Source organism: Pelodiscus sinensis, chromosome 30, assembly GCF_052426305.1.
Source record: "Pelodiscus sinensis isolate ZL-2025 chromosome 30, ASM5242630v1, whole genome shotgun sequence".
Taxonomy (NCBI): Eukaryota; Metazoa; Chordata; order Testudines; family Trionychidae; genus Pelodiscus; species Pelodiscus sinensis.
Genome location: NC_143081.1, coordinates 13,638,283 through 13,663,812, shown reverse-complemented (window position 1 = coordinate 13,663,812; position 25,530 = coordinate 13,638,283). Strand labels below are relative to the sequence as shown.

At 45.9% G+C, this 25,530-nt stretch overlaps 2 protein-coding genes across 2 annotated transcripts; both read right to left on the bottom strand.

Annotated features, from left to right (window-relative positions):
- Positions 1–3,583: 3,583 nt before the first annotated feature.
- LOC102449254 (olfactory receptor 5V1-like) lies at positions 3,584–4,516 on the bottom strand. Its single transcript, XM_006135651.3, has one exon. It carries the CDS (start codon positions 4,514–4,516, stop codon positions 3,584–3,586), a length of 933 nt encoding a protein of 310 aa, XP_006135713.2.
- Positions 4,517–14,685: 10,169 nt separating this feature from the next.
- LOC102449011 (olfactory receptor 5BS1-like) lies at positions 14,686–15,624 on the bottom strand. Its single transcript, XM_006135650.3, has one exon. The coding sequence runs from the start codon at positions 15,622–15,624 to the stop codon at positions 14,686–14,688; it is 939 nt and encodes a 312-aa protein (XP_006135712.3).
- Positions 15,625–25,530: the final 9,906 nt, after the last annotated feature.

Sequence of the window (25,530 nt, the reverse complement as noted above, 5' to 3'; positions counted from 1 at the left end):
GATAACACATCGGTCACAGACTGACACAGCGAAATCCATAGACATCGACAGAGTAAAGGATTATAAATGTAGGGTGCTTTGCTATTGCTGCGGAATAAACACGCAGTCTGATTTACAGATTCAGGTCGGACAGAAGCATTTACTGTGATCACGGGAGAGGATGCAAAAAGACGTACTCTGCCTTAACAAGAAATCTCAGAGTTCATATACCTTTGTAATTCCCGTGAGCACATAATGGAATTTAGCAGAAAACTAGAACCATATGTACTTAAGTGGTTACATCTGTTAGTTCTCAGTGAGTACATTTTTCTTATTGGCAAACCTTGCAGTTTCTTTGCTGTAACTCAGCTCACTCAGAAGGCTCGCTTCTGATGCAGCACTCACCACGTATAGGCCCAGTCCTTTGACCAAACTTTCAAGCCTTGTATGGCCTGCATCTACAATATGGAATTTTGGGTTCGTCTTGCCACTAACTCCAGGAGCACAGGATCAGGCAACCGACAGAGCCCGGCTCCCTGTTTGTGATCGATCTGGCTGGCCACTAGATTGATCCAGACTCTGGACTAGTAACTATAACATCGTCTGGTGGGACTGTGTGTGTGTGGTGTCTGTGTATGTGAATGATTGAAAAGCATATGTACTGTTGTATTCTCACTAAATGCGGTGTACTGCCCTTTCCTCTATAAAAGGTCTTGTGTGCTTTGTTTAAGCATAACAGTTATTCTATTCAATGTTTTCCCTAGAGAACAGATAAAAGTCATGATTACTCAGAGTGAAATAAGCATAGCCATAGACCACTGGATCATGGATCATTGGGACAATGAAAATGTCTAAGGTTCATCCAGCAATCATTTTCTATTTGCTGTAATCTATATTTAACAGGAATGCTCAACTCTACCCGGAAGTGACTCTTATTCATGAGGTACTCATTAAAAGCAATCTTTCGGGGGGATTCATAGACTCATAGAATGATAGAACTGGAAGAGACTTCAGAAGGTCATCAAGTCCAGCCCCCTGCTCTAGGCAGGACCAATCCCAACTAAATCAACCCAACCAAGGCTTTGTCAAGCTGAGACTTAAACACCGCTAGGGATGGAGACTCCACTACTTCCCCAGGTAACCCATTCCAGTGCTTCACCACTCTCCTAGGGTACGTCTAGACTATAGGCTTTTGCCAACAGAAGTTTTGTCGACAGATACTGTCAACAAAGCATCCGTTGACAAAGAGCGTCTAGACTACATCCAGTTCTGTCGACAAAGCAAGCCGCTTTGTTGACATGAGAGTGTAGATGCAAAGGACAGTGTAGATGCAATAACGCCTTCTGTTGACAGAACTCTGTCGACAAATGAGGTTTACCGTCGTCGACAAAACTGCTGAGTTCTGTCAACGTTATGTCGACAGAACTCAGTGGTAGTGTAGACTCAGGTATAGTTTTGTCAACAAAACCTTGTAGTCTAGACACACCCCTAGTGAAATACTTTTTCCTAATATCCAACCTGGTCCTCTCTCACCACAGCTTGAGACCATTGCTCCTTGTTCTGCCATCCATCACTACTGAGAACAACCTCTCTCCATTCTCTTTGGAATCTCCCTTCAGGAAGCTGAAGGCTGCTCTCAAATCCCCCCTCACTCTTCTCTTCTGCAGACTAAATAGACTGAACTCCCTCAGCCTCTCCTCCTAGGTCATATGCTCCAGCCCCCTAATAATTTTGGTTGCCCTCCGCTGGACGCTCTCCAATGTGTCCACATCCTTAGCACTAGTGCTATTTGAAGGTTATTCCTGAACGTTCTCCTCTGATGGTGAAAAACCATCTTCTAATTTCCACCTTGAAATTTCTTCATGGCCTGTTATACCCATTTAATTTTGTGCCAACAAGGCAAAGACAGTCGACTGATAGGATTTTCTCTTTGCTCTCCCTTAGTTCTTTACATGCAGACAAAAGCAGAAGACCAGAGTTCAAAGTGCAGGCAATTCAGGATTTACTGGGGTTAGTGAAACAAGAATATTTACACCTCTGTACTATAGTCCATTTTTTTTACCTCTTCTTCCTTCCTCTTCTTAACAGGAATAATTGTATCTATAGTGCCCTATCTTGTCATGACCCTTTTCAATGTATAGTCATGTTCCTTTTGGGTGGGTCTTGAGTCTGGGGGCTTTGAAACCTCCTCTTGCGTAGCCTCGTGAGGGGTGAAGAATGAAATCATGTACTAGCCAAGGCCTAATTTTTCTTTAGCTTTTAGTGTTTCTCATGCCTCTCTGCTTTGCCCTTCCTAACTTGATTGACATTGGCTTGGGAGAGGGGTCAAGGTATCCTCAACTGCATGCCTATATATTACATGGCCACCATCCCTAGCAACACTAACGCTCTTCCTCGCCGTTTCTCACCCTGTCTGATTGTGGGCAGATGCAACACTTTGGCTATGTCTAGACTGCAGGCTTCTTTCGAAAGAGGCTCTTTCGAAAGCATCTTTCGAAAGAGTCTCTTTCAAAAGATCGCGTCTAGACTGCAGGCGGATCTTTCGAAAGAGCAATCCGCTTTTTCGAAAGAGAGCACCCAGCGAGTCTGGATGCTCTCTTTCGAAGACGGCCTCTTTACATTGAAGAACGCCTTCCTTTGAAAGAGGAACTTTCAAAGGAAGGCGTTCTTCCTCGTGAAACGAGGTTTACCGCCATCGAAAGAAAAGCCGCGTTCTTTCGAAATAATTTCGAAAGAACGCGGCTTGAGTCTGGACGCAGGGGAAGTTTTTTCGGGAAAAGGCTACTTTTCCCGAAAAAACCCCTGAGTCTGGACACGGCCATTGTCTCTGTCCTTTGTTTACACATGTTAGTAAGGCTAAAAAGTATCAAAAATCAAATGGGCAACCAAACCCTAGAATTCTCTCTCAGGCAAATAATACTGATGTTACTATCTTGGACCTCCCCCGTAACTTTCTTCCCAGTGGTTTGGCTAGCCAAATGGAAAATGGCAGACTCCAACTTTAAAGCCTGGTCTACACTATAGTGGAAGCTTGACCGAAGATAAACCAATCCAGCTATGTTAATTATATAACTGGAGTCAACCTACCTTAAATTACCATCCCCACAATGGGAAGTTGATTGGTGAAAATGCTCCCATCGGCTTTCTTTACTCCTCATAAGGAGCAGGAATACCAGTGGTGACGGGCGTACCTTTTGAGTTTGTTTTAGTGGGTCTATACTACACCTGCTAAATCGAACCCCAGAATTTTGACCAGGGCAGCTTCGATCTTCTGTGTAGTGTAGATGTGCCCATGTGTTTGAAGAGGAGAAATGATTTAAACACCTCTCAGATGTGTTCCAAGACCACTGAAATATGGGAAATCTCTCTCAGTTTTCCCTGTTCAAGTCCCCTTGATACTTTAATCCCAGTTTAATCTACTTCTTCTGGAGTAGCTATGATGATTTACAAATGCTGAGGATCTGGCCAATTGGTTGCAATGGATCCACATTGATATACACTACTGGAGGACTTGGCCCAAAGGGTCAATCAAATGTCTGAACTGAGAATGTTCTAAACATTGGAACGATGGTCTCTCTAAAAAAAAACCACAAGAACTTTCAAGCTAGTTAAGAAACCTGAATTTTCCTGATATACTCCTTAGGGCAGTTTTCACCTCCTTGTTTTTCAGGCTGTAGATGATGGGGTTTAACATAGGGGTCAGGATGCTGTACTGGATGGAGAACATTTCATCCAGAACTGCAGAGGAGATGGATCTGGGTTTCGTGTACTGTAAAAAAGCCGTCAGGTACAACAAACCAACCACAATCAGGTGGGAGCTGCAGGTGGAGAAGGCTTTCCGCCTGCCCTCGGCAGACCGCATCCGCAGGATGGTGGTGATGACGTAGATGTAGGAGATAAGGGTGAAGAGGAAGGAGCTTGAGCCAAGTACGACAACAGAAGACAGAAGCACGACCTGGTTGACGAGAATGTCCCTGCAGGAGAGTCTTAACAGAGGAGGCAGCTCACAGCTGAAATGCTGGATTTCATTGGGTCCACAAAAGTGCAAGTCAAGGGCAAAAACAGTGTTAATTAAGGCGTAAAAGAAGCCTGTGGTCCATGCACCACTCACCAGCTGAACCCAGATCTTCTTGTTCATTGCGTCCACGTAATGCAAGGGGTCACAGATGGCAGCATAGCGGTCGTAAGCCATGGCTGAGAGAAGGAAAACTTCCGTGCCAGCTAAGAGGAAAAATAAGAACATCTGGGAAAGGCAGCCCCTGACAGAAATTGTTTTAGACTCCACCAGGAAGTTCATCAGCATATTGGGAACTGTGACTGAGGAATAGCAGATGTCAACAAAGGACAAGTGGAAGAGAAAGAAATACATTGGGGTGTGAAGGTGAAAATCAACTTTTATTAGCACCATCATCACTATGTTCCCAAGCATGGTGACTAGGTAAATAATGAAAAACACCACAAAGAGGAAAATCTGTATCTGACGGTCACTAGAAAGTCCCAGGAAGATAAATTCAGTCACCGTGGTTTGGTTTTCCATTGATGTGTAGTCAGGGAAACTGTGGCCTGGGAAATGAGAAAAAAATGTCAATTGAATATTTATGATTAAGATAAATACGAATAGAATGTTGATACAATCTGATCAGTAGCATGAAAATAAAGAGAACCCTATTCCTTCCTGTGAAAAGAGTGCTCTACATAGATTGAATTCAGAGAGAGGATGGAAGGATGGAAGGATGGATGGATGAACAGACAGAGAGGTGGGTGAGTGGATGGCAGCATAGCAGTCAAAAAGGCAAATAGGATGCTAGGAATTATTACGAAAGGAATAGGAAATAAAACAGAATATCTTACTGCCCCTGAATACTGTGTACAGATGTGGTCTCCTCACCTCAAAAAAGATATTTTGGCCTTGGAAAGGGTTCAGAAAAGGGCAACTAAAATGATTAGGGGTTTGGAACGGGTCCCCTATGAAGAGAGGTTAAAACGACTAGAGGTCTATAAAATCATGAGTGGTATGGAGAGGGCGAATAAAGAAAAGTTATTTATTAGTTCTCATAATAGAAGAACTAGAGGACACCAAATGAAATTAATGGGTAGCAGGTTTAAAACGAATAAAAGAAAGTTCTTCTTCACACAGCGCATAGTCAACCTGTGGAACTCCTTGCCAGAGGAGGCTGTGAAGGCTAGGACTATAACAGAGTTTAAAGAGAAGCTAGATAATTTTATGGAGGTTAGGTCCATAAAAGGCTATTAGCCAGGGGATAAAATGGTGTCCTTGGCCTCTGTTTGTCAGAGGCTGGAGAAGGATGGCAAGAGACAAATCACTTGATCATTGTCTTCCGTCCACCCCCTCTGGGGCATCTGGCTTTGGCCACTGTTGGCAGACAGGGCACTGGGCTAGATGGACCTTTGGTCTGACCCAGTACAGCCATTCTTATATTCTTATGATGGAATTTGTTAATTTGAAATAGACAAAATGTCTGCATATACAGATGGATTTAGAAACCAAACTTTGCCATTATAGATGTCCAATACCCAGAATCAACCCCAGGATTCACAGATGGGATTCACTCGGCTGGGATGGTGGGACAGACTGAAGAGAAGTTCCTCTATCTCTGCTCTTGAAGCTGAAGCTCAAGAAATAGACCAGAAATGGAGCATTCCTATTGTATACTGGGTCTTTCTCTTGCAGAATAAGCGCTTTAGCTGGGAGGCGATAGGCGAGTTATTCATTTTCTCTCTCGCTTTCTACATCATCCACTCCTTCTATCCTAACCTCCCTTTATCTGGCCCAATAATTTTGTTGGGACCACAACAAATTTCCAGCAGTAAAGGATCTGGCCCCGTGACACCAAAATAACTGTATGGTTTATACCGACTGGGGAGCTGGTCCATTAACACTTTGTTTATTAGATTCCATCTAGTGTTTTAGACTATGTTTTTGAAAATTTAATTTAATATCTGTAGTAACTTATTGGGTTCATTCCTATTAAACTCACTAGTATCGTAATAGTAGTAGTAGTAATAGCTGTAGAAGAAGAAGAAGAAGAAGAAGAAGAAGAAGAAGAAGAAGAAGAAGAAGAAGAAGGTTGGATTTGATAACCTTCTGAGGTCTCTTCCAACCCTAATCTTCTAAGAAGAAGAAGAAGAAGAAGAAGAAGAAGAAGAAGGGATGGATTTGATGCCTTCCTGAGGTCTCTTCCAACCCTAGTCTTCTGAGATCCGAAGAAAAAAGAAAAAAGGTGGAAAAAACAATACAAGAGAAAAGAAAAAAAGTAAGAAAAAAGAAAAAAGAAAGGAAAAAAGGAAAAAGAAAATAAAAAAAACAAAAAACAAAAAAAGGAAAAGAAAAAAAGAAAAGAAAAAAAGAAAAGAAAAGACAAAAAGAAAGACGTAAGAAAAAAGAAAAAAGAGAAGACGAAGACAAAGACGAAGACGATGATGAAGAGGAATGTGCCCAGCAAATATTCTCCAGTCCGAATGAGAACATGTTGAAAAGAGACAGGAATTCAATGGCCTTTTTTTCCTACATCACTTAAGCTCCTATGAAAAGCCACCTTTGATTAATTGATTTGTAAAACTGAGTGTCACATTTTTTTCTGCCCTACTGGAAGCAAGTGACTTTTTTCCTCCATTTTAATAGTCTCACTAATGTCCGATCTTTGTTCATGTCCAAGGTGACTCTAGAGACAAATTAACCCTTTCCTCCATTATCAGACCCAGAGAGACATACCAAAGCACAGAACATAAGAATGGCCAGACTGAATCAGACCAACGGTCCATCCAGCCCAGTGTCCTATTTGCCGACAGTGGCCAATGCCAGATGCCCCAGAGGGAGGGATCACAACAGGTAATCCTCACGTGATCCCTCCCCTGTCACCTACCTCCAGAGAAACAGAAGCTAAGGACACCGTTCCTACTCATCCTGGCTAATAGCTATTGATGGACCTAACCTCCATGAATCTATCTAGCTCTTTTTTGAACCCTGTTAAAGTTCTAGCTTTCACCGTATCCTCTGGCAAGGAGTTCCACAGGTTGACTGTGCACTGAGTGAAGAAAAAAAGAGATGTAGCTTGTAACAGAATATAAATGCTAATGTAAACACATTCTGTGCAAGGGAAGAACTCATAGTGGAGAGAAGTAAATAGCTGGATTTATCCAGTACCGGTAGTTTTTAACATAACCATAAATGGAGCAGGGAAAGGGCTAAATAATTATGTAGCAATTTTGTCGAGGATACACAATAATTCAAGATAATTAAATAGAAGGGAAACTCTGAAAAGTTACCAAGGAATCTCAAAAAGAGAGTGACTGGGCTAGAAAAAGGCAGATGAAGTTAAATGCTCATAAAGGCAAAGTGAATCACATTGGAGAACATATTCTGAACTAGACACGCAAGCCTGTCTCTATTACCTGTTAGCCAACCAGACTGAGCTCTTCAAGGCTTTGCCAATAGTTCCCTGAAAATAGCTGCTGAATGTACAACGGCAGTTAAAAAAGCCAAGGCAATGCTTAGGAAGCGTTAGGAAATGGTGAGAGAAAAAGTCTCATGATGCCTGTATGTAAATTCATGGTGTGCCGACACCAGGAGGTTCTGGTAGTTCCATCTCAAAAATGGTATACAGGAAGTCCCCGGGTTACGTACAAGATAGGGACTGTAGGTTTGTTCTTAAGTTGAATTTGTATGTAAGTCGGAACTGGTACATATTGTAGGGGAAACTCTAGCCAAACATTTCTCCAGAGCTCAGTTTTATTCTCCCACACCTCACTTCCCTCAGTCCTTTATTCTCAAGCTGAGGTGTCTGCTGAGAAGAGCCGCTCCGCGTCTCCCTGGTCTGCTGGGGGGGGGGGGGCGCTAGCTCCGTGTCTCCCTGGTCTGCTGGGGGGGGGCGCTAGCTCCGCGTCTCCCTGGTCTGCTGGGGGGAAGCAGCTACTTACACCCCGTTTGTAAGTAGGGATCCGATGTAAGTCAGATCCATGTAACCCGGGGACTGCCTGTATTCAAATTGGAAAAAGCACAACCAAACTGGTTCTGGTATGGAATAGCCTCTGTATCGGGTGGGGAGGGACATTTCAAAGACTGGGACTGTCTGGCTAGGAAAAGTGTTGACGAAGGGGGGATATGATAGACGTCTAAACCGAGTGACTGTTGTGGAGAAAGTGAATAAGGAAGTGTTATTTATTCTTCCACATAATGCAAGAACTAGGGGTCGCCCGATGAAACTAACAGGCATCAGGTCTACCGGGGACACTGCAGGATGAAAAAAAAGGTTCAGAGAATAAGACAGCGAATATCTTATTGCCCTTATGTTAAACAATAGGACACGCACATCTTGAATACTGCGTGTAGATGTGGTCACCTCACCTCAAAAAAATCTCTTGGCATTGGGAAAAGTTCAGAAAAGGGCAACAAAAATGATGAGGGGTTTGGAATGGGTCCCGTATGAAGAGAGATGAAAAAGACTGGGACTTTTCACCTTAGAAAAGAGGAGACTAAGGGGGATATGATAGAGGTCTATAAAATCATGACCAGTGTGGAGAAAATGAATAAGGAAAAGTTATTTACTTCTTCCTCTAACATAAGAACTCGGGGTCACCAAATGAAATGAATAGGTAGCTGGCTTAAAACAAACAAAAGGAAGATTTTCTTCACACAGTCAACCTGTGGAACTCCTTGCCAGAGGAAGTTGTGAAGACCAGGACTTGAACAGGGTTCAAAAAGAACTAGATAAATTCATGGAGGAAAGGTCCATCAATGGCTATTAGCCACGATGGCTAGGGATGGTGTCCCTCGCCTTTGTTAGAGGCTGGGAATAGGCGACAGAGGAGGGATCACTGGATGTTTCCCTGTTCTGTTCACTCCCTCTGGGGCACCTGGAATTGGCCGCTGTTGGCACACAGGACACTGGGCTAGATGGAACTTTGGACTGACCTAGTATGGCCGTTCTTATGTTCACAGAGTAGTTGTTAATGTCTCGGTCCAAGGATATTTGAGCAACAAGGTGGGTGAGATAATACCTTCCACGGGACCATCTTCTGTGAGTGAGAGAGAACTGGGGGGCAGGGGGTTAAAAGCATGTGGTCTCACCCACAGAAGTTGGTCCAATTAAAGATTTTACCTCCCCACCTTGAATCTGTGTAAGCAGACTGCTGTTTCCAGGTGGCGAATCTGGTTGTTTGAAATGAAAAGGGTAAAATGAGATTCAAGCGGAATAAAAATATGAGTTAACTCACCTGTCGTTTAACGGTGGCTCATAAAAATGGTGAGCTCATTCCGGCGCGAGGTTTTCTCTTGCTGTCGTCTCAGTCCATTTACCTCTCAGCTGATTGGTTCATCTGTCTGTCTGCAACCCAGTGTCTTAAGATACCAATTCCTCGTTACTCCCGACACTTAAATCTGACAAGGCCGATACCGTTATCCCTGCGATTGGGGCACAAAGCCTTTCTTCATCTGAATCCTAGACTAAAAACAGATTCCTAAGAGCTGTTTAAATGCCGTCTTCTCCCTCCTGGGACAAGATCCCCGACGTTCATTTTCTGTAACAAGCAACCAATAACACCCGTCTGGGTCAGTCCTTAAACAGCAACTTACCACGCATAAGAAAGAGAAGACTGAAGCTTGGATTTCCAAACGAACCCAAGGGATTGAGGAACCGAATCGCAGTGACAGTCAATAACAAAGATGCACATTTAGGCTCTAATCTGCAGAGCTCCCAAGGAGCTAGACACCCCAGAAGTAAATAACCTCATCTCACCAACGTTCCTTGGAAGATGCTAATGAGTGTGGGAGGAGCAAATAGACTGTAGGCGGTGGTGGGGGGGAAAGAGTTATTCTTTGCAGAGGTGGACAAAATTCTTTTTTTTACACAGAAAGGCTATGTCTAGATGACAGGGTTTTTTCGAAAAAAGTGGCCTTTTTTTGAAAAAAAAGTCACCTGCGTCTAGACTGCCATTGCGTTCTTTCGAAATGAAATCGAAAGACCGCGGCAGTTTTTTTCGACAGCGGTAAACCTCGTTTTACGAGGAAGAACAGCTTTTTTCAAAAGACCGCTTTCAAAAAAAGGCGTTCTTGAATACAAAAAGGGCTCTTTTGAAAGAGAGTGTCCAGATTGCCTGGCTGCTGTCTTTCGAAAAAGCAGATCGAAAGTGCCTAGATGATATTTTTCGAAAGAGCTCTTTTGAAAAAGCCTCTTTTGAAAGAGTTCTGTAGTCTAGACATACCCTATAGTGTCTTCACCAAAAAGGAACCAGTGTTGGCTAAGTCTAACATGACATCTCAACATATGGAAACCTAAGACCCACTCTCAATACCTGTAACATATTGGTTGGGGTACTCGAATGGGGGAGAAACTCATTCACTTCCCACCTCTGTCTGCTGTGGACAAGAGATGTGTAGGTAGATCTCCCATCTCTTGGGAAAATACTTTAATCTTCAGGCTATAAAATCAGTTAAGGCGGAACTTTCTTAGCTTTCCTGTTGAAGCTGTTCAAAGTGTCTAAATCGGTAGGAGACAGTTTAGCACAGCAGTAGCAGAGACTATGGTGCATGTAGAATGGATTTCCATCTTGCATGACCCCTTCTGAAACTTGCTACCTCCACAAGAGTCAGTAGAGGAGGTTTTAGGTTTCCTAAAATCCTCAAAATTGCAACTCCCCGTTCTATTCCTGACCATCCTTTGTTACTTCTTTTGTCCCCAGGTTTATAACCCTTCAGTAGAAGCGTACCCGCTTCTGTTCTTTGGACATGGCCCCACCATGGTGGCCGTCTTCTTCTCAACTGATGCAAGACTGCAACTTTCTGGGGTCATAGAAGCATGTCCTTGCTTATGAGAATACTGAGCCATTGAATCATAGACTCATAGAATCTAGGGCTAGAAGAGACCTCAGGAGTCACTGGGTGTGTCTAATCTACATGGCTCCATCGATGGAGCCATGTAGATTAGGCTGATCGGCAAAGGGAAATGAAGCCGCGATTTAAATAATCGCGGCTTCATTTAAATTTAAATGGCTGCCACGCTGAGCCAACAAACAGCTAATCAGCTGTTTGTCGGTTCAGCGCGCTAGTCTGGACGCTCCCGCGCTGACCTGAAAGCCCTTTATCGACCTCCCCATTATGCCTCCTAGGATGAGGTTTACCAGGGAGGTCGATAAAGGGCTTTCATGTCAGCAGGGGAGCGTCCAGACTAGTGCGCTGAGCCGACAAACAGCTGATCCGCTGTTTGTCAGCTCAGCGTGGCAGCCATTTACATTTAAATGAAGCCACGATTATTTAAATTGCAGCTCCATTTCCCTCTGCCGATCAGCCTAATCTACATGGCTCCATCGATGGAGCCATTTAGTTTAGACACACCCACTGGAGTCCAGCCCCCTGCCCAAAGCATTCCTCCATTATGTTCACAGTGAAAACTGACTATTTCCCCCTCTCCCCAGCTGTTTTCGGTGGATAAGTTTCAGCTCCATATAACAGAGTTGCCATTGCTACCAGACTGAATACTCTTCTCTTAGTTGCCACATGGACATCCTGTTGCCCAGACTGAAGCCTTAGAAGATGCTAAAATGCCAATGACACTAGACTGATCATTATGTTTCACTTCTTCGGATAGAGACCCTCCTGCTGTCAACCAATTACTCAGAGATAAAACCATCAAGCACTTCAATGTCATCTACATGTTGAGGGTGGGAGGCCCTCCACATGTGAGGGCGGAGGCAGGTATGAGCGGGGGTGGGACAGAGCTGTCTCCCCAGCAAATGCTACAGCAGCCCCTCTGGCTGAGGGGGGCAGTTCCCCATTGAGGGGGGAGGAGACAGTGATTCCCAAGCAAATCACAGTCATTCATTTACATTTTATAGGAAGCATGCATGGCTTTCATCATTGTAGGCTGGGGAGTTTTACTTAGCCCTTGGTCAATAGTCCTCATACTCAAGAACCATAAAAAACGAATCTTTAAATAGTACACCTCCGGTCACCAAATTCAGTAGGAAGCTTCCTCTTACCTGGACTAAATGCAAGGTCAGGGTGTGGTTGTGCCAGGAAAACAGGAAGTGCCAGGAATGGGACTGGTTTCCAAAACATGGAAAGGGAGGGGGCAAAGGGAGGAGTGATGTAATACGCACAGTCACCACTGGGGGCAGCACGCGCAGGGGATAGCTATACTGCAGTATAGACCACTGGGGCAGCTGCACCAGTAACAGAGTGGCCAGCTGGGGCCAGGGCTCTGCAATGGAGCAGGCACCTGGCCCCCCTGCCTTAAAACAGAGCTGGGGGGAAGCACCCACCCATTCACCACCCCACGGGATGACTCCCACCTCTGCCTACAGGCCCTGGTTCCCCCCTATACTCACTCCCCCCAATCTCCCTGCCTGGGTCCCATCAGTCCCATCCAGGAGCCCCTTGCTCAGCAGAACCTGGGGCCAGGAACCAAGGACCAGCCCCAGACAGGCTGCAGGTGGGAAGCTGCATTATTTAGTAGTTGCGCTTGATTGCACCTCCCTTAACCAGGACTGGGGACATCCGTGGTCTGGCAGAAGCACGGATGTTCCTGGACCATAGAGTCCAGGTATAGGGAGGTCAGGGCATGGGGCAAGAGCAAAGTGGGTGGGGGAGACACAGCTGGGGACCCAGTGGCAGGTGGCACTGAGGGGTGGGTGGCACAACAGGGATTTCTGGGCCTTGTGGCTGGGCAGTAGCAGGAGGCAGTGGTTCATCATGGATCATATTGGGAGGGACCTCCCTGGTCTGGCAAATCCCCTCATTCCGGACTGGTCAGATCCTGAGGGTGCCGGACGAGGGAGGTCCAAGCTGTTGTAGTGTATTTTTGAGACATCACATTGAAATGAAATTCCATCCCCTCCAAAAAAGGAAACATTTTTCTTCAAACGTCAGATTTTTCCAAAAGAAAATTTCTACCCTGGTTATGACGCCGCTTTTTCCTGCTTAATCTTCAGAATTGACAGAGCAGGAAGCATCATTCCTGTGCTTAAAAAATTACTGTCCTTCAGGGTGATGCTTAATTGGCAGGGGCCCTGCCAAAGCAAGAAACGGAAGAAGCTAAATCATGGCATTTTCCAGGCAATCAATGGTTTCCAGGGTTGAATTTTGATGAGGAAGAGGGAGATGGATTTTCTTGAGAATATTCAAATTTCTCAACCATCTCTATTCATCCCTTGTGAAAGAAGAACGTCTCCCACTGAAACTGAGTGGTGTCTTCCTTAGCTGGGCTGCATTCGGTCAGTAGCAGGCCGGCATGGGAAGAGATATGGGACCTCCAGGGGAACAATAACATGATTCAGCTAGGGGCAGGGATGGAAGAGATCAGGCATCAATGTCTTGTTCTCCACTGGGATGGGTTCCCTAGGGAGGGGGTGGAATCTCTGTCCCTAGAGGTGGTTAAGTCCTGGCTTGACCAAGCCTTGGCTGGGATGATTGAGTTGGGGTTGGTTCTGCTTTGGGCAGGAGGTTGGACTCGATGACTCCTGAGGTCCCTGCCAGCCCTGGGATTCTAGGATTCCTCTGACTTTCTGGCCATCTTTGGGCATGTTAATGAGACTACATTTTATCCTTCATATAGAAAAAAGACCAGCATTACGCAAGTGACACGCACTTTCAGCCAGGGCACGTGAAGTGAGGTGCATATGCATTGCCCAGATCTTTGCCATCGAGAGCCACGCGCTCCCTCTGCAGCCAATCACAGCGCTACTACAATTCAATCAACGTGCCCTAAAATTCTAGGTACACAAGCACAATCAACAAAACTACCCTGTCCCGGAATATCGTTTTGGGTATGACATTGTTGAGACCCACGGAGATGAAGGACGGCCACTCCTTTGGCCCATTTACTAACCTGGGTTGCCCAGTGCTGATCTTAACTCTTTGAAAATTCCAGGTCATGGATTGATTCTTCATTGACACCAGACCACAGATCTATCGGTCCCATTTTGATAACAGGTGGATTCAGAGGCGTAACTTTATTAGAGAACCAATATCCTCAGCTGGCATATACCAGTGTAGCCCTGTTTTATCAGTGGAGCTAATCTGCTTTCCACCAGCTGGCTGATTTTCACCATGGAAAATGTTTAGGGCCTGCTGTCCTTGGGGAATAAACTCTGAATTCTATGTTTAGGGCTAAGCTTTTTTCCAAGGACAGCAAGAGCGCAGATTTCGGAATAACCAGCCCGTTATTTTGAAATAAAGGGCTTGAGAGTGTGGACGTTCCACTTATTTTAAAAAAGGCGGTTATTTCGAAATAACTCCCTTGGGCTGTGTCTAGACTGCAGGGTTTTTTCGAAAAAAGCAGCCTTATTTAAAAAAACTTCACCTGCGTCTAGACTACAGCCGCGTTCTTTTGAAATTAAATCGAAAGAACGTGGCTTTTCTTTCGACGGCGGTACTCCTCATTTCACGAGGAAGAACGCCTTTTTTCAAAAGTGCTCTTTCGAAAAAAGGCATTCTTGAATGCAAACAGGGCTTTTTCGAAAGACAGCATCCAGACTGCCTGGGTGCTCTCTTTCAAAAAAGCGGCTTGCTTTTTCGAAAGTACTGCTTGCAGTCTAGATGCTCTTTTTCGAAAGAGGCTTTTTTGAAAGTATCTTTCGAAAAAGACTCTTTCGAAAGAGGCTTGCAGTCTAGACATAGCCTTCTAGACAAGGGTGGAGATACCTAATGGGACTCTCCAAACATTAGTTACCCACATTTTTTTAAAACTAAGATCAGCAGTACTTGAGAAACATGAATTTCCCCAACATTTTCCCTATGGCTGTTTTCACTTTCTTGTTTTTCAGGCTGTAGATGATGGGATTTAACATGGGGGTCAAGATGCTGTACTGGATGGAGACCATTTCATCCAGAGCCACAGAGGAGATGGATCTGGGTTTGGTGTACTGGAAGAAACCCGTCAGGTACAACAAACCAACCACCATGAGATGGGAGCTGCAGGTGGAGAAGGCTTTCCGCCTGCCCTCGGCAGACCGCATCCTCAGGATGGTGGAGATGATGTAAATATAGGACATGAGGGTGAAGAGGAAGGAGCTTGATCCAAGGATGACAACAGAAGTGAAAAGCACCACTTCATTGGTGGTGGTCTCCGTGCAGGACAGATGGAGCAGAGGCGGGAGCTCGCAGCTGAAATGGTGGATGTGATGGGGCCCACAGAAATGCAGCCGGAGGGACAAAGCCGTGTTCAGCAGAGCATCTGTGAACCCTATGGTCCATGAGCCACTCACTAGCAGAACACAGGTCCTTTTGCTCATGGTTTCTACGTAGCGCAAGGGGACACAGATGGCTGCGTAGCGGTCATACGCCATGGCCGAGAGAATAAAAACTTCAGTAACAGCCGGGAGGAATATGAAGAACATCTGGGCAAGGCAGCCATTGGCAGTAATGGTTTTGTGCCCCGATAAGAAATTCACCAACATCTTTGGAACAACAGCTGAGGAATAGCAGATATCGACGAAGGCTAAGTGGAAGAGGAAGAAGTACATGGGGGTGTAAAGGTGAGAATCAGCCCTTACCACCAGCATGATCACCCCATTGGCTAAAAGTGTGACGAGGTAAACAATTAAAAACACCAAAAAGAGGAGCATCTGCAGCTGTGGGTCATTGGAAAGTCCCAGGAGAATAAACTGAGTCACTTTGGTTCTGTTCTCCATTGGTGCTGACCTGTCTGAGGAGAAAAAAAATAATGCAATTAACATGAGTAAGCACACTGAAGTGGTCTGTGGAACTCATCCGATCAGTAGGATGGATATAAAGCAAGGCCGAGTGCCTCCAACATAACGTGTGTATTTTAGACAAAAGGAGCTAGCTACACAAAAGGACTTCGGCAGCTGCCTACCACTGTAGGCGCTTACATCCCAGAATCTAAGCCCGATTGCACATTCAGAACAACCCTGTTCAGCTGTGACCCCGATGACAGACTTTTCCAGTATCTCCTTTGGAAGCTGTTCCACTGTGGCTAAATATTAAAAATTGGAACACAGGGACTGTAAATTTGACATGATGCACCAGCGGGAGATTGCCTTAAATTGTAGAACCATAGACTCATAGAACACTAGAACTGGAAGGGACCTCGAAGGTCATCAAGTCCCGTCCCCTGCCCTCACGGCAGGACCAAGCACCAATGCCGGCCTATAAAGTCATTCTTGTTCTTACTGTTTCTTTAAATAGATGTTGGGCTATAATCATAGAATCATAGCATCTTAGGGTCAGGAGAGACCTCAGGAATCATCGAGTCCAGTCTCCTGTCCAAAGCAGGAGCAGCCCCAACTCAACCAACCCAGCCAGGGCTTTGCTAAGGTCAAGGTATATCATGTCCAGTTAGCTCATCGTGGAAGGCAAAGAGCCTGGTCATGCCCTTAGAGAATCCATGTTGACCAACTTCTTCTCTTTCAAGTGCTTCAAAATGGATTCCTTGAGTACTTGCTCAATGATTTTTTTTTTCTGGGGAAAGTGAGGTGAGGCTCACAGGCCTGTCATTCTCAGGATTCTCTTTCTTCCCTTTTTTAAAGAAGGGCCCTACATTAGCCCTTTCCCCAGTTGTCCATGGCCTCCCCCGATCACCACGAGTTTTCAAAGATAAAGGCCAGCGGCTCTGCAATCACATCAGCCAACTCCCTCAACAAGCTTCAGATGCAATAGATCTGCTCCATGCACTTGCGTACCTCCAGCTTTTCTAAATAGTCCTTAACCTGTTCTTTCTCCACCCATTCCCCATGCTGTGCTGCCTACAGCAGCAGTCTGGAATCAGAGAATCACAGATCCTAGGGCTGGAAGTCCAAAGCAGGACCAACCCCAACTCAATCATCCCAGCCAGAGCTTGGTCAAGCCAGGTCACAATCTGTTTGAGAACTGTTGCTCTAGGACATTCTTTGCTCTGATGGAAGTTAGATACAGAAATAGAGGGCAAATAAATGATGTGGAAGCATCCTCCTACTGGAAGCAAATCTGGTCTGAGAGTGTGGAACATAATCACACAATGAACCAGATTAAAAACAAGTGGAAAACATAGTGCAAACACCACCACAAGGGAAGCAACCAAATAATCAATTAAATAAATTGGTCAGATAGGGTGTGTCTAGACTACAGGGTTTTGTCGACAAAAGTGGACTTTTGTCGACAAAACTATACCTGCATCCACACTGCCTTTGAGTTATGTCGACATAATGTTGACAAAACTCAGCAGTTTTGTCGACTTATGTAAAGCTCATTCTACGAGGATAACGCCTTTTGTCGACAGAGTTCTGTCGATAGAAGGCATTATTGCATCTACACTGTCCTTTGCGTCCACACTGTGATGTCGACAAAGCGGCTTGCTTTGTTGACAGAACTGGCTGTAGTCTATACGCTCTTTGTCAACAGAAGCTTTGTCGACAGTATCAGTCGACAAAACTTCTGTCGTCAAAACCCTGTAGTCTAGACATACCCATACTGAGAGGAATGAAAAATTGGAGCAGTCATGAGAAGGGGCTATGAAGATGGATAATGTGTGGAAAATTTTGGTGGAGAAATAAAGTGACCAACTAGTTTAGCTGTCGATGTATCAGCATCTCTAAAGAGAGCCAGAGTGAAACCATCCTATGGAATACACAGTAATGAAGTAATTATCTATAAAAGCTCAGCATGAACGCTACTAATGCCTTGGCATCAAGAGACAGTCAGGATTACAAGAAAAGAAACCAAGAGAAAAACTGAAGAAAGAATATTATAGACATGTAAGACCTACTTTAAGGACAAAAAGTCCAGAGAAGAGCAACACAAGTCCAGAGAAGAGCAACAAAGTCCAGAGAAGAGCAAAACTATTAAAGGTCTATAAACCATGGGCTATGAGGGAAGACTGCAGGAATTGGGATTGTTTAGTTTGGAAAAGAGAAGATGGAGAGGGGACATGAGAGCAGTTTTCAGGTGTCTAAAAGGGTGTTACAGAGAGAACGAGGGGAGGGGGGGAAATTGTTCTCCTTAACCTCTGAGGACAGGACAAGAAGCAAGGAGCTTAAACTGCAGCAAGGGAGGTTTAGATTGGACATTAGGAAAAACTTCCTACCAGTCAGGGTGGTTACTTCTCATAGGACGAGATTTACAGGGACGTTGAATATTGAGCCTGAAATAATGTCCTTGCTGTTAAGCCACGGGATAGCTATTTTGGGATACTCTTGTATCTCAAAATAGAATTGCAGTGTAGACGTAGCCTTGGAGAGAAGACAGAGAATGTGAATAACTCCGTCTTGGATGGGAGTAGTTGTTGAAAACCAGAACAAGGACAATCCCATCAGTGACTAGAGGATGTGGACGGACGGACAAAGAGCTCAAGAACAGCTGAAGAGTGCAAGGCATCATGGTCAGTGAGTTCCGGCAGATAGCATTCTTCAGCAGTGTAAGAATGTGAAGGAAAATGAAAGGCAGATGAACGAAGTTGAGGATCTAAAATTCAGGAATTGGGCAGCAGGTTTCACAAAAAACCAGAATGCCCAAACCTACCCGGTCGATTCAGCCGGGATTTAAATGCAACTCACGGGGATACCTTTTTGACAATAGCTTTCTCCTTTTTAAGCTGAAAGTTTTCATATGTTGTTAACAATTTTTTTTTAAATCCTCCTTATATAATACGGAGGAACAATAATACGAATTATAATAAAGGACTTTGTCCAGAAAACATCCTCTACAATGCTGATGGGAGTTTATGGGATTTTTGTGCCTAAATCACTTAAATTACTTTGAAAAAACTCATTCAATGGGACTATGGACGCAGTGTTTGGGAATTCTGAATGTACTATGTATTGTAGAGCGTTTGTCCGTTTGTCTCTTTTGATCAAGAACTCCTCCGAACCGGAAAGAACTAATACCACCAAATGCGGTAAGCAGCTTACTCCAATCACAGCTTAAAACAATATGAGGGTTTGCTTCTGCCAAGATAATGGGATGTGTCTGGAATGGGATTGCTTCTCAATGGACCTTACAGAAAAAAGAGAAAAAACAGAAATTTGGAGTAGCGCTCTGCTGTTTGGGGACAGCTGAAACAAAGCTCACAATTTGAAAACTAGAAAAAAATGTTATTGGAAACCAAATTGGCTCTAGTCATTTTTTTGTTGTTGTTCAAACATAGTGAATGATAAGAGTTTATAGGACTGAAGGAAACAATCACTTGATGGAATTCCCATTTTAAAAAATTACTAAAACTAAATGGAAAAATTTTACCAATTTTTTTAAAGAAATCAGAAATAACAATTAACTTCCTAAAATAACACTGTGGTTTTGAAAAAATGCAATCATTTAAATAAAGCATGTACATTTTCCCTTAATTAAAAAAAAAACTTAATTGTATTATGGACCCAAGCAATGTCAGGTAAATCTCCTAATTCCATATATAAGAGAATCTCTCCTGCCATCTGAAAGTGAGTGGCTGTTTTGATTTTTAGTGGAAATGGAAGTCAAGCCCGTGTGAAAACTACGTTCAGTCTCAATCAAAATCTTTTCCTAATTTTCACTCCTCAGACAAACACACCAGTGGCTGCATCTAGACTGACAAGTTTAGACTTGCCAGCTGTCTACACTAGCCACTTGAATTTTCTGCTTTTGCGGAAAAGTGTCCGTGCCAATTTAGATGCTCTTTTCCGCAAATGCTTTTAACAGAAACTTTTCCGTTAAAAGCATTTGCGGAAAATCATGCCAATCTAGACGTAGCCCAGTGAGATCTTGAGCCTGAGGATCAACACAGGCAGAATTCCAATGTGAAGACACAAAAGGAATAAAATTATTAATCTACTCACCTGCCACTTAAACATAAAAACCATACACGAACCTATATTGAGACTCTTCCAATCGGTGACTTTCTCTCGGCATTCCTTCTCCACCTACATATTGATTTGTCTGTCTGGTCTCTTGGTCTGCGCCTGGAACACCCAATGCAGTATTGTGGAATATCATCTAATGAGTCGATGGATATAACCTCTACACCCTGAAGTGAAGCCAGTCTGGGTATGGAGGGCTATCTGTGGAAGTAGAGCCCAGAAATTGACTATAAGACAAAGAGTTGACTTCCTGAGAACGTTTTAGGTGCTGTTTTGGTCCCCCTGGGAGAAGATCCCAGAAGTTCACGCTCTATAACAAGTTCCCATGCACTCTGGGCTGGGCTCTGTAATGCGTAAGAATAAGAGCAATGAGACTTGGATTACCACAGGATTTGGTATCCAACCTCAGCAACAGCCAATAAGAAAGCATGTAGTTGGGCTCATTGGGCAAATGTATGTCCCTATGCACATTAGGCTCAAAACGGCTGAAAAAGCTAGACACCTCAACCTCACATCATGTCACCTCCCCTAAGGTACTTTGTACCTTCTACCCATCCTCTATATAATGGCCACAAGAAGGAAACAGGACCACCTAGGCTTAATCTTCACTTATAAATAAATGTGGCTTAAGGAACGGGGGGAAATGACTAAGTGGCATTTCTATGTCAGAATAAAAGCTTTCGAAACAAGGGAGAAGATTTTTTGAGGAGTAATGTTACTCCTCAAAGGGCTTTGGTTCAAGCTACCTCTTCTCAGAGCGCTCTTCCTGGTTCGAATCAACTGTGATTCGAGCTAGCGGGTGAGATCTTGCTAATGAAGCGTGGGATATTTAAATCCCCGCGTCATTAGCTATTTCGGTACACTACATTTGCATCTCTATCACGAGATAGGGAGCAAGTGTAGACGTACCCTAAGGGGGATAGGATAGAGGTCTATAAAATCATGACGGGAGTGGAAAAGGTGAATATAGAAAAGTTATTTATTTATTCCCACAATAGAAGAACTAGGGGTCACCACATGAAATGAATAGGCAGCAGGTTTTAAAAAGGCCAAAGTGACTTAGGTGTGGGTGGCAGGGACGGACGGCTTGGGCTGAACCATCCATCTCAGCTTACGGGCTCGCTGCAGTGTAGACATACTCCTACTCCTCAAAACACGCCTACCAGTCCATGGCAGACACCTGTATTAGCTTCCCAAGGGCGGGACCCGAGCACCTCCCCTCCCAAGGCAGCGAGGTGCCTCGGCAGGTTTGCAAAAGCACATAGTGACCCCGTTTCTAACGCTGTTGAGTTGCTCGGATGCCTTTAAATATCCTACTGGGCTCTCGGTGCTTAAATCTGGTTGCTGGCAAATGAGAAAACCTCACCAGGCACCTACCGGCAACTTCCGAGACCCTCGAAAACCTGGCCCTATGCAACCTGGTGAACATTGCACAGCAAAGCCAAGAATGTCTCTTACGTCTCCCAACATCTTTCTAACTCTGTAATGCCCCTTCCTCTTCCACACCGCCTACGGATTCACCGTGGCGGTCAAAAAGGCAAATAGGATGCTAGGAATTATTAGGAAAGGGATAGAAAATAAGACCCAGAATATCTTACTGCCCCTGTATAAAACTATGGTACGCCCACATCTTGAATACTGTGTACAGATGTGGTCTCCTCACCTCAAAAAAGATATTTTGGCCTTGGAAAGGGTTCAGAAAAGGGCAACTAAAATGATTAGGGGTTAGGAACGGGTCCCCTATGAGGAGAGGTTAAAGCAACTGGGACTTTTCAGTTTAGAAAAGAGGAGACTGAGGGGGGATATGATAGAGGGCTATAAAGTCATGAGTGGTGTGGACAGGGCGGATAAAGAAAAGTTATTTATTAGTTCCCATAATAGAAGAACTAGAGGACACCACATTAAATTAATGGGTAGCAGCTTTAAAACTAATAAAAGGAAGTTCTTCTTCACACAGCGCGTAGTCAATCTGTGGAACTCCTTGCCAGAGGAGGCTGTGAAGGCTAGGACTATAACAGAGTTTAAAGAGAAGCTAGATAATTTTATGGTGGTTAGGTCCATAAAAGGCTATTAGCCAGGGGATAGAAATGGTGCCCATGGCCTCTGTTTGTCAGAGGCTGGAGAAGGATGGCAGAAGACAAATTGCTTGATCATTGTCTTCAGTCCACCCTCTCTGGGGCACCTGGTGCTGGCCACTGTCGGCAGACAGGACACTGGGCTAGAAGGATCTTCGGTCTGACCCAGTACGGCTGTTCTTATGTTCTACCTTATGAGGAATGAGGAGAGGGAACTGTCCAGCGCGTAACCCTGTTTGGGTCCAATTTCTGTCATTTGCCTCCCTTGGATACAAACTCCCAGGCTGCCTAAGCAAGCCTGCGTCTGTGCTTTGCTTTCCCTCCAATTGCTTATAAGCATCATCACTGACAGCAGTTAAAAGGCACCACGCCGCTTTCTAAGCAAGTACATTTATTTTGAAGGTGAAAGCATTATGGAGAAAAACACAGAGAAATCAAATTTCCTATTTGTATGTGACAGACTTACCAAAGGTCACCTGTGGAGCATCAGTAGAACAAAGTCCTTCCAACTCCTGCCAGGAGTGATGGAGGCTCCCCTGAAACAGGAGGTCCTGCCTGGTTGCTGGACCAAAGGAATTCCCTGGGTTGATTTTGACTAAAGCTAGTTGTCCAAAAGTCCTTTGTCGGTCTGTTAGGGTGTGTCTAGACTCCAGGGTTTTGTCGACAAAAGTGGACTTTTGTCAACAACACTATACCTGCGTCTAAACTACCGCTGAGTTCTGTCAACGTAACGTCAACAGAATTTGGCAGTTTTGTCGACAGCGGTAAAGCTCATTCAACGAGGAATAACGCCTTTTGTCGACAGAGTTCTGTTGTCAGAAGGCGTTATTGCATCTACGCTGTCCTGTGCGTCTACATTCTCATGTCAACAAAGCGGCTTGCTTTGTCGACAGAACTGGCTGTAGTCTAGACTCCCCTTGTCGACAGAAACTTTGTTGACAGATACTGTCCTCTGTCGACAAAAGCCTGTAGTCTAGACGTACCCTTAGCCTTTGGGGAGTCCAGTTTGAACCACTATACCTGAGCCTTTCCGGTTGAGGGTATTGTCTGGAGTAAATATGCTGAATTACCACCCCGTCTTATTCTTAGCTCCTGGAGCCCTGCTGTGGGGTCCAGTGGACAGAGTGTTGGACGTCTCCACAGTGGTGGCTCATGAGAGCAAGACCAGTGAGTGAAAGTTGTGAGTTCCAATCCCACCAGAATCACTTTACAAACTTTACGTTACGGGTTTGCTCAGCTGGCTGCAATCGGCCTTTTCAGCCAGGCTGGAATGGCAGAGCTCTGGCCTAGCCAGTCGTCTGTCACACGCCTCCCCCCTTATGAACCTCCAGGCTCGGGCCTGCCTTGGCCCTCTCAGGGCCCCCTACTCTGACGTCTCAGTGCCTTAAAGCTCTCTGCCCTTGGGGGTGGCTTGCCCCCTTTTTCTTGGGCCCACTGTGGACCTGTCCCTTGCTCCAGGCTGGGCGAGCCTCGGGCCGCTGCTCTGGGGTTCCCCCTCCCTGGCCTCTCTGGTCCTTGCTAAGGGGGCCCGTTCGGGGAGAATCCCTGCTCATGGCCAAGCGCTGCCTCTGGGCTCCTTCGGGAGCCTCCTTCATTTCCTCCCCACAAAAAATGACAGTGGGAAGGGCCCGACCCATAACGTTCAGCACTTGCCCACAAGTCCTCACACAAAACACACCCCGTGGGGGCCCTTCCTCCAATACCCCTTCCACCTTGGGGGTCAGGGTCCTGCCCCCCTTTGTGTGGTACTATCTGTGCCTCAGTTTCCCTCACCTCTCCATCCGGGTTGATGTCTCCTTTTCTGGGGGCTTCCCTGGAGAGCGATCCAATGGCGCCTCCTCTCCTTGGGAGGGGCTAGGGCTACCCATCGCCCCCAGACACCCTTCCCGTCTGTCTGCACGGGGTTAGGACACCGTCCCGCTATGTGCCCTAGTTCCCCACACCTGTAGCACCGACGGCTACGCTTCTGTCTCCCTCAGGTGCCTCTTTCTTTCTCTCTGTGGCGGGCCAGTCCCAGTGCCGACCTACCACCACAGGGGATGGTAACTAGTCCACTACCCTCACCTGCTTCCCCCGGAATCAGCTCCTCACTTCCAGCGGCACCTGGGCTATGGGGTAGGACCTCTTGTCTCCATTGACACCTTCTAGCATCAACTATCCAGTGTGGCCGCACCAGACCCTTCCACATGAGCGAGTGAGCTGACGCGGAGTCCATTAACCCTCGCCAGGCCTTTCTCCCCACCCGTATCGGGACTCTGGGCAGACTGCCTCTTACCAGGTCCCGCTGCCTGAGCCCACCCACATCACCCCACATATGCAGAGTCAATGCTGTCCGGACAGTCTTGCTTCCTATGTCCTGCCCTTCCACATCACCAGCAGGCCATTGTTCCAGCTCCTCCGGGTGTTCCTTGGGGGTGCCTTCCTCTCCGGGCCTTTCCCCGGAAGGGGCTCCTCCGGCTTCCTCCCTGGGTCCTTGTCCCTGTAGGGTCGGCCTTCTCTCTGGGGAACCTCCACCTCGGGATACTCCTCCACCAGCCTGAGCACTGCATTCACCGTTACGGGCTGACCCACATGTGGATAGTCTCCGGCAGGGCTTGCAGCAACTGCTCGAGTACAAGCGGGTCCAGTATTTCCTGCACCGTCCGTGTCTCTGGCCTCAGCCAGTGGGTTGGCCAGTCTGCTAACTTTTTGGCAAACGCCCAGGACCTCACTGCTGCTGTCCACTGTGCTGACCGAAACTTCTGCCAGTACTTTTCCATGGACAGACTCAGCTGGTTGAAAAAGGCCACTTGCACTGCCTCATAGCTCAGGGCTTGCTCATCCCCCAAAGTCAGGTAGGTTGCATGAGCCTCTCCTGCGAGGTAGGGAGCCAGACACAGGGGCCATGTAGCCCTCTCCCATGGCTACCCTTAAAAAGCATCTGGGTCATCTGCTGGCCCCATTTTACAGAGTCCCAGGCCTGGTGGTCGGGTGCCATCCCCTCCCCTGGGACTCACCACTTGGACCTTAATGAAGTCCCGCAGGCTTTGCTGCTGCTCTGCCTGCCGGGTTAGCAGGGCTGGTCTCTCCGCCCGGTGGGACTGCTGGAAACTATGCAGGGCCTGCTGAACCAGCTCTTGCTGCTTGATGAGCCACTGCAGGGTTTCTTTCATTTCGGGGCTGCCGACCACTTTTGCTGACCCTGGATCCCACTACTGACACCACGTGTGGCAAAGTCCTTGTTCAGGCCCCTTGTCCTGGGGTCACAAATCACCAGGAGACCCTCTCTTGTGCAGTCACCCATGTCTTTTTATTGCTTGTGGAGCATCCTACCACCTTCTATTAACAGAGCTTGGTTTTCCCACCAGCTAACTCAGCTACCTCTCCTTCTGGCTGCAGCGTACACACTCAGCCGCTCTCTGGCTCCTCTCCCTTCACTTCCCCTCTGGCTGCCTTATCTACCCCTCTAGCTAACAAGGCCCACAGCCACTTCCATTAGCCCATCAGGCCTGGGCTTGCTAAGCTGGCTGCATTTGGCCTTTTCAGCCAGCATGGAGTGGCAGAACTCTGGCTTAGCCAGCCGTCTGTCAGAGGAGTTATTGGCATTAGTCACTGTGGGCAGACAGGACACTGGGCTAGATGGACCTTTGATCTAATCCAGTCTGGCTGTTTTTATGTATTTATGTCACCCTCCCACATGGAATTACAGACATTAACT

Bases quoted from the DNA above. Each gene is read 5' to 3' on its own strand.
- LOC102449254 (XM_006135651.3), bottom strand. From the start codon at position 4,516: ATGGAAAACCAAACCACGGTGACTGAATTTATCTTCCTGGGACTTTCT.
- LOC102449011 (XM_006135650.3), bottom strand. From the start codon at position 15,624: ATGGAGAACAGAACCAAAGTGACTCAGTTTATTCTCCTGGGACTTTCC.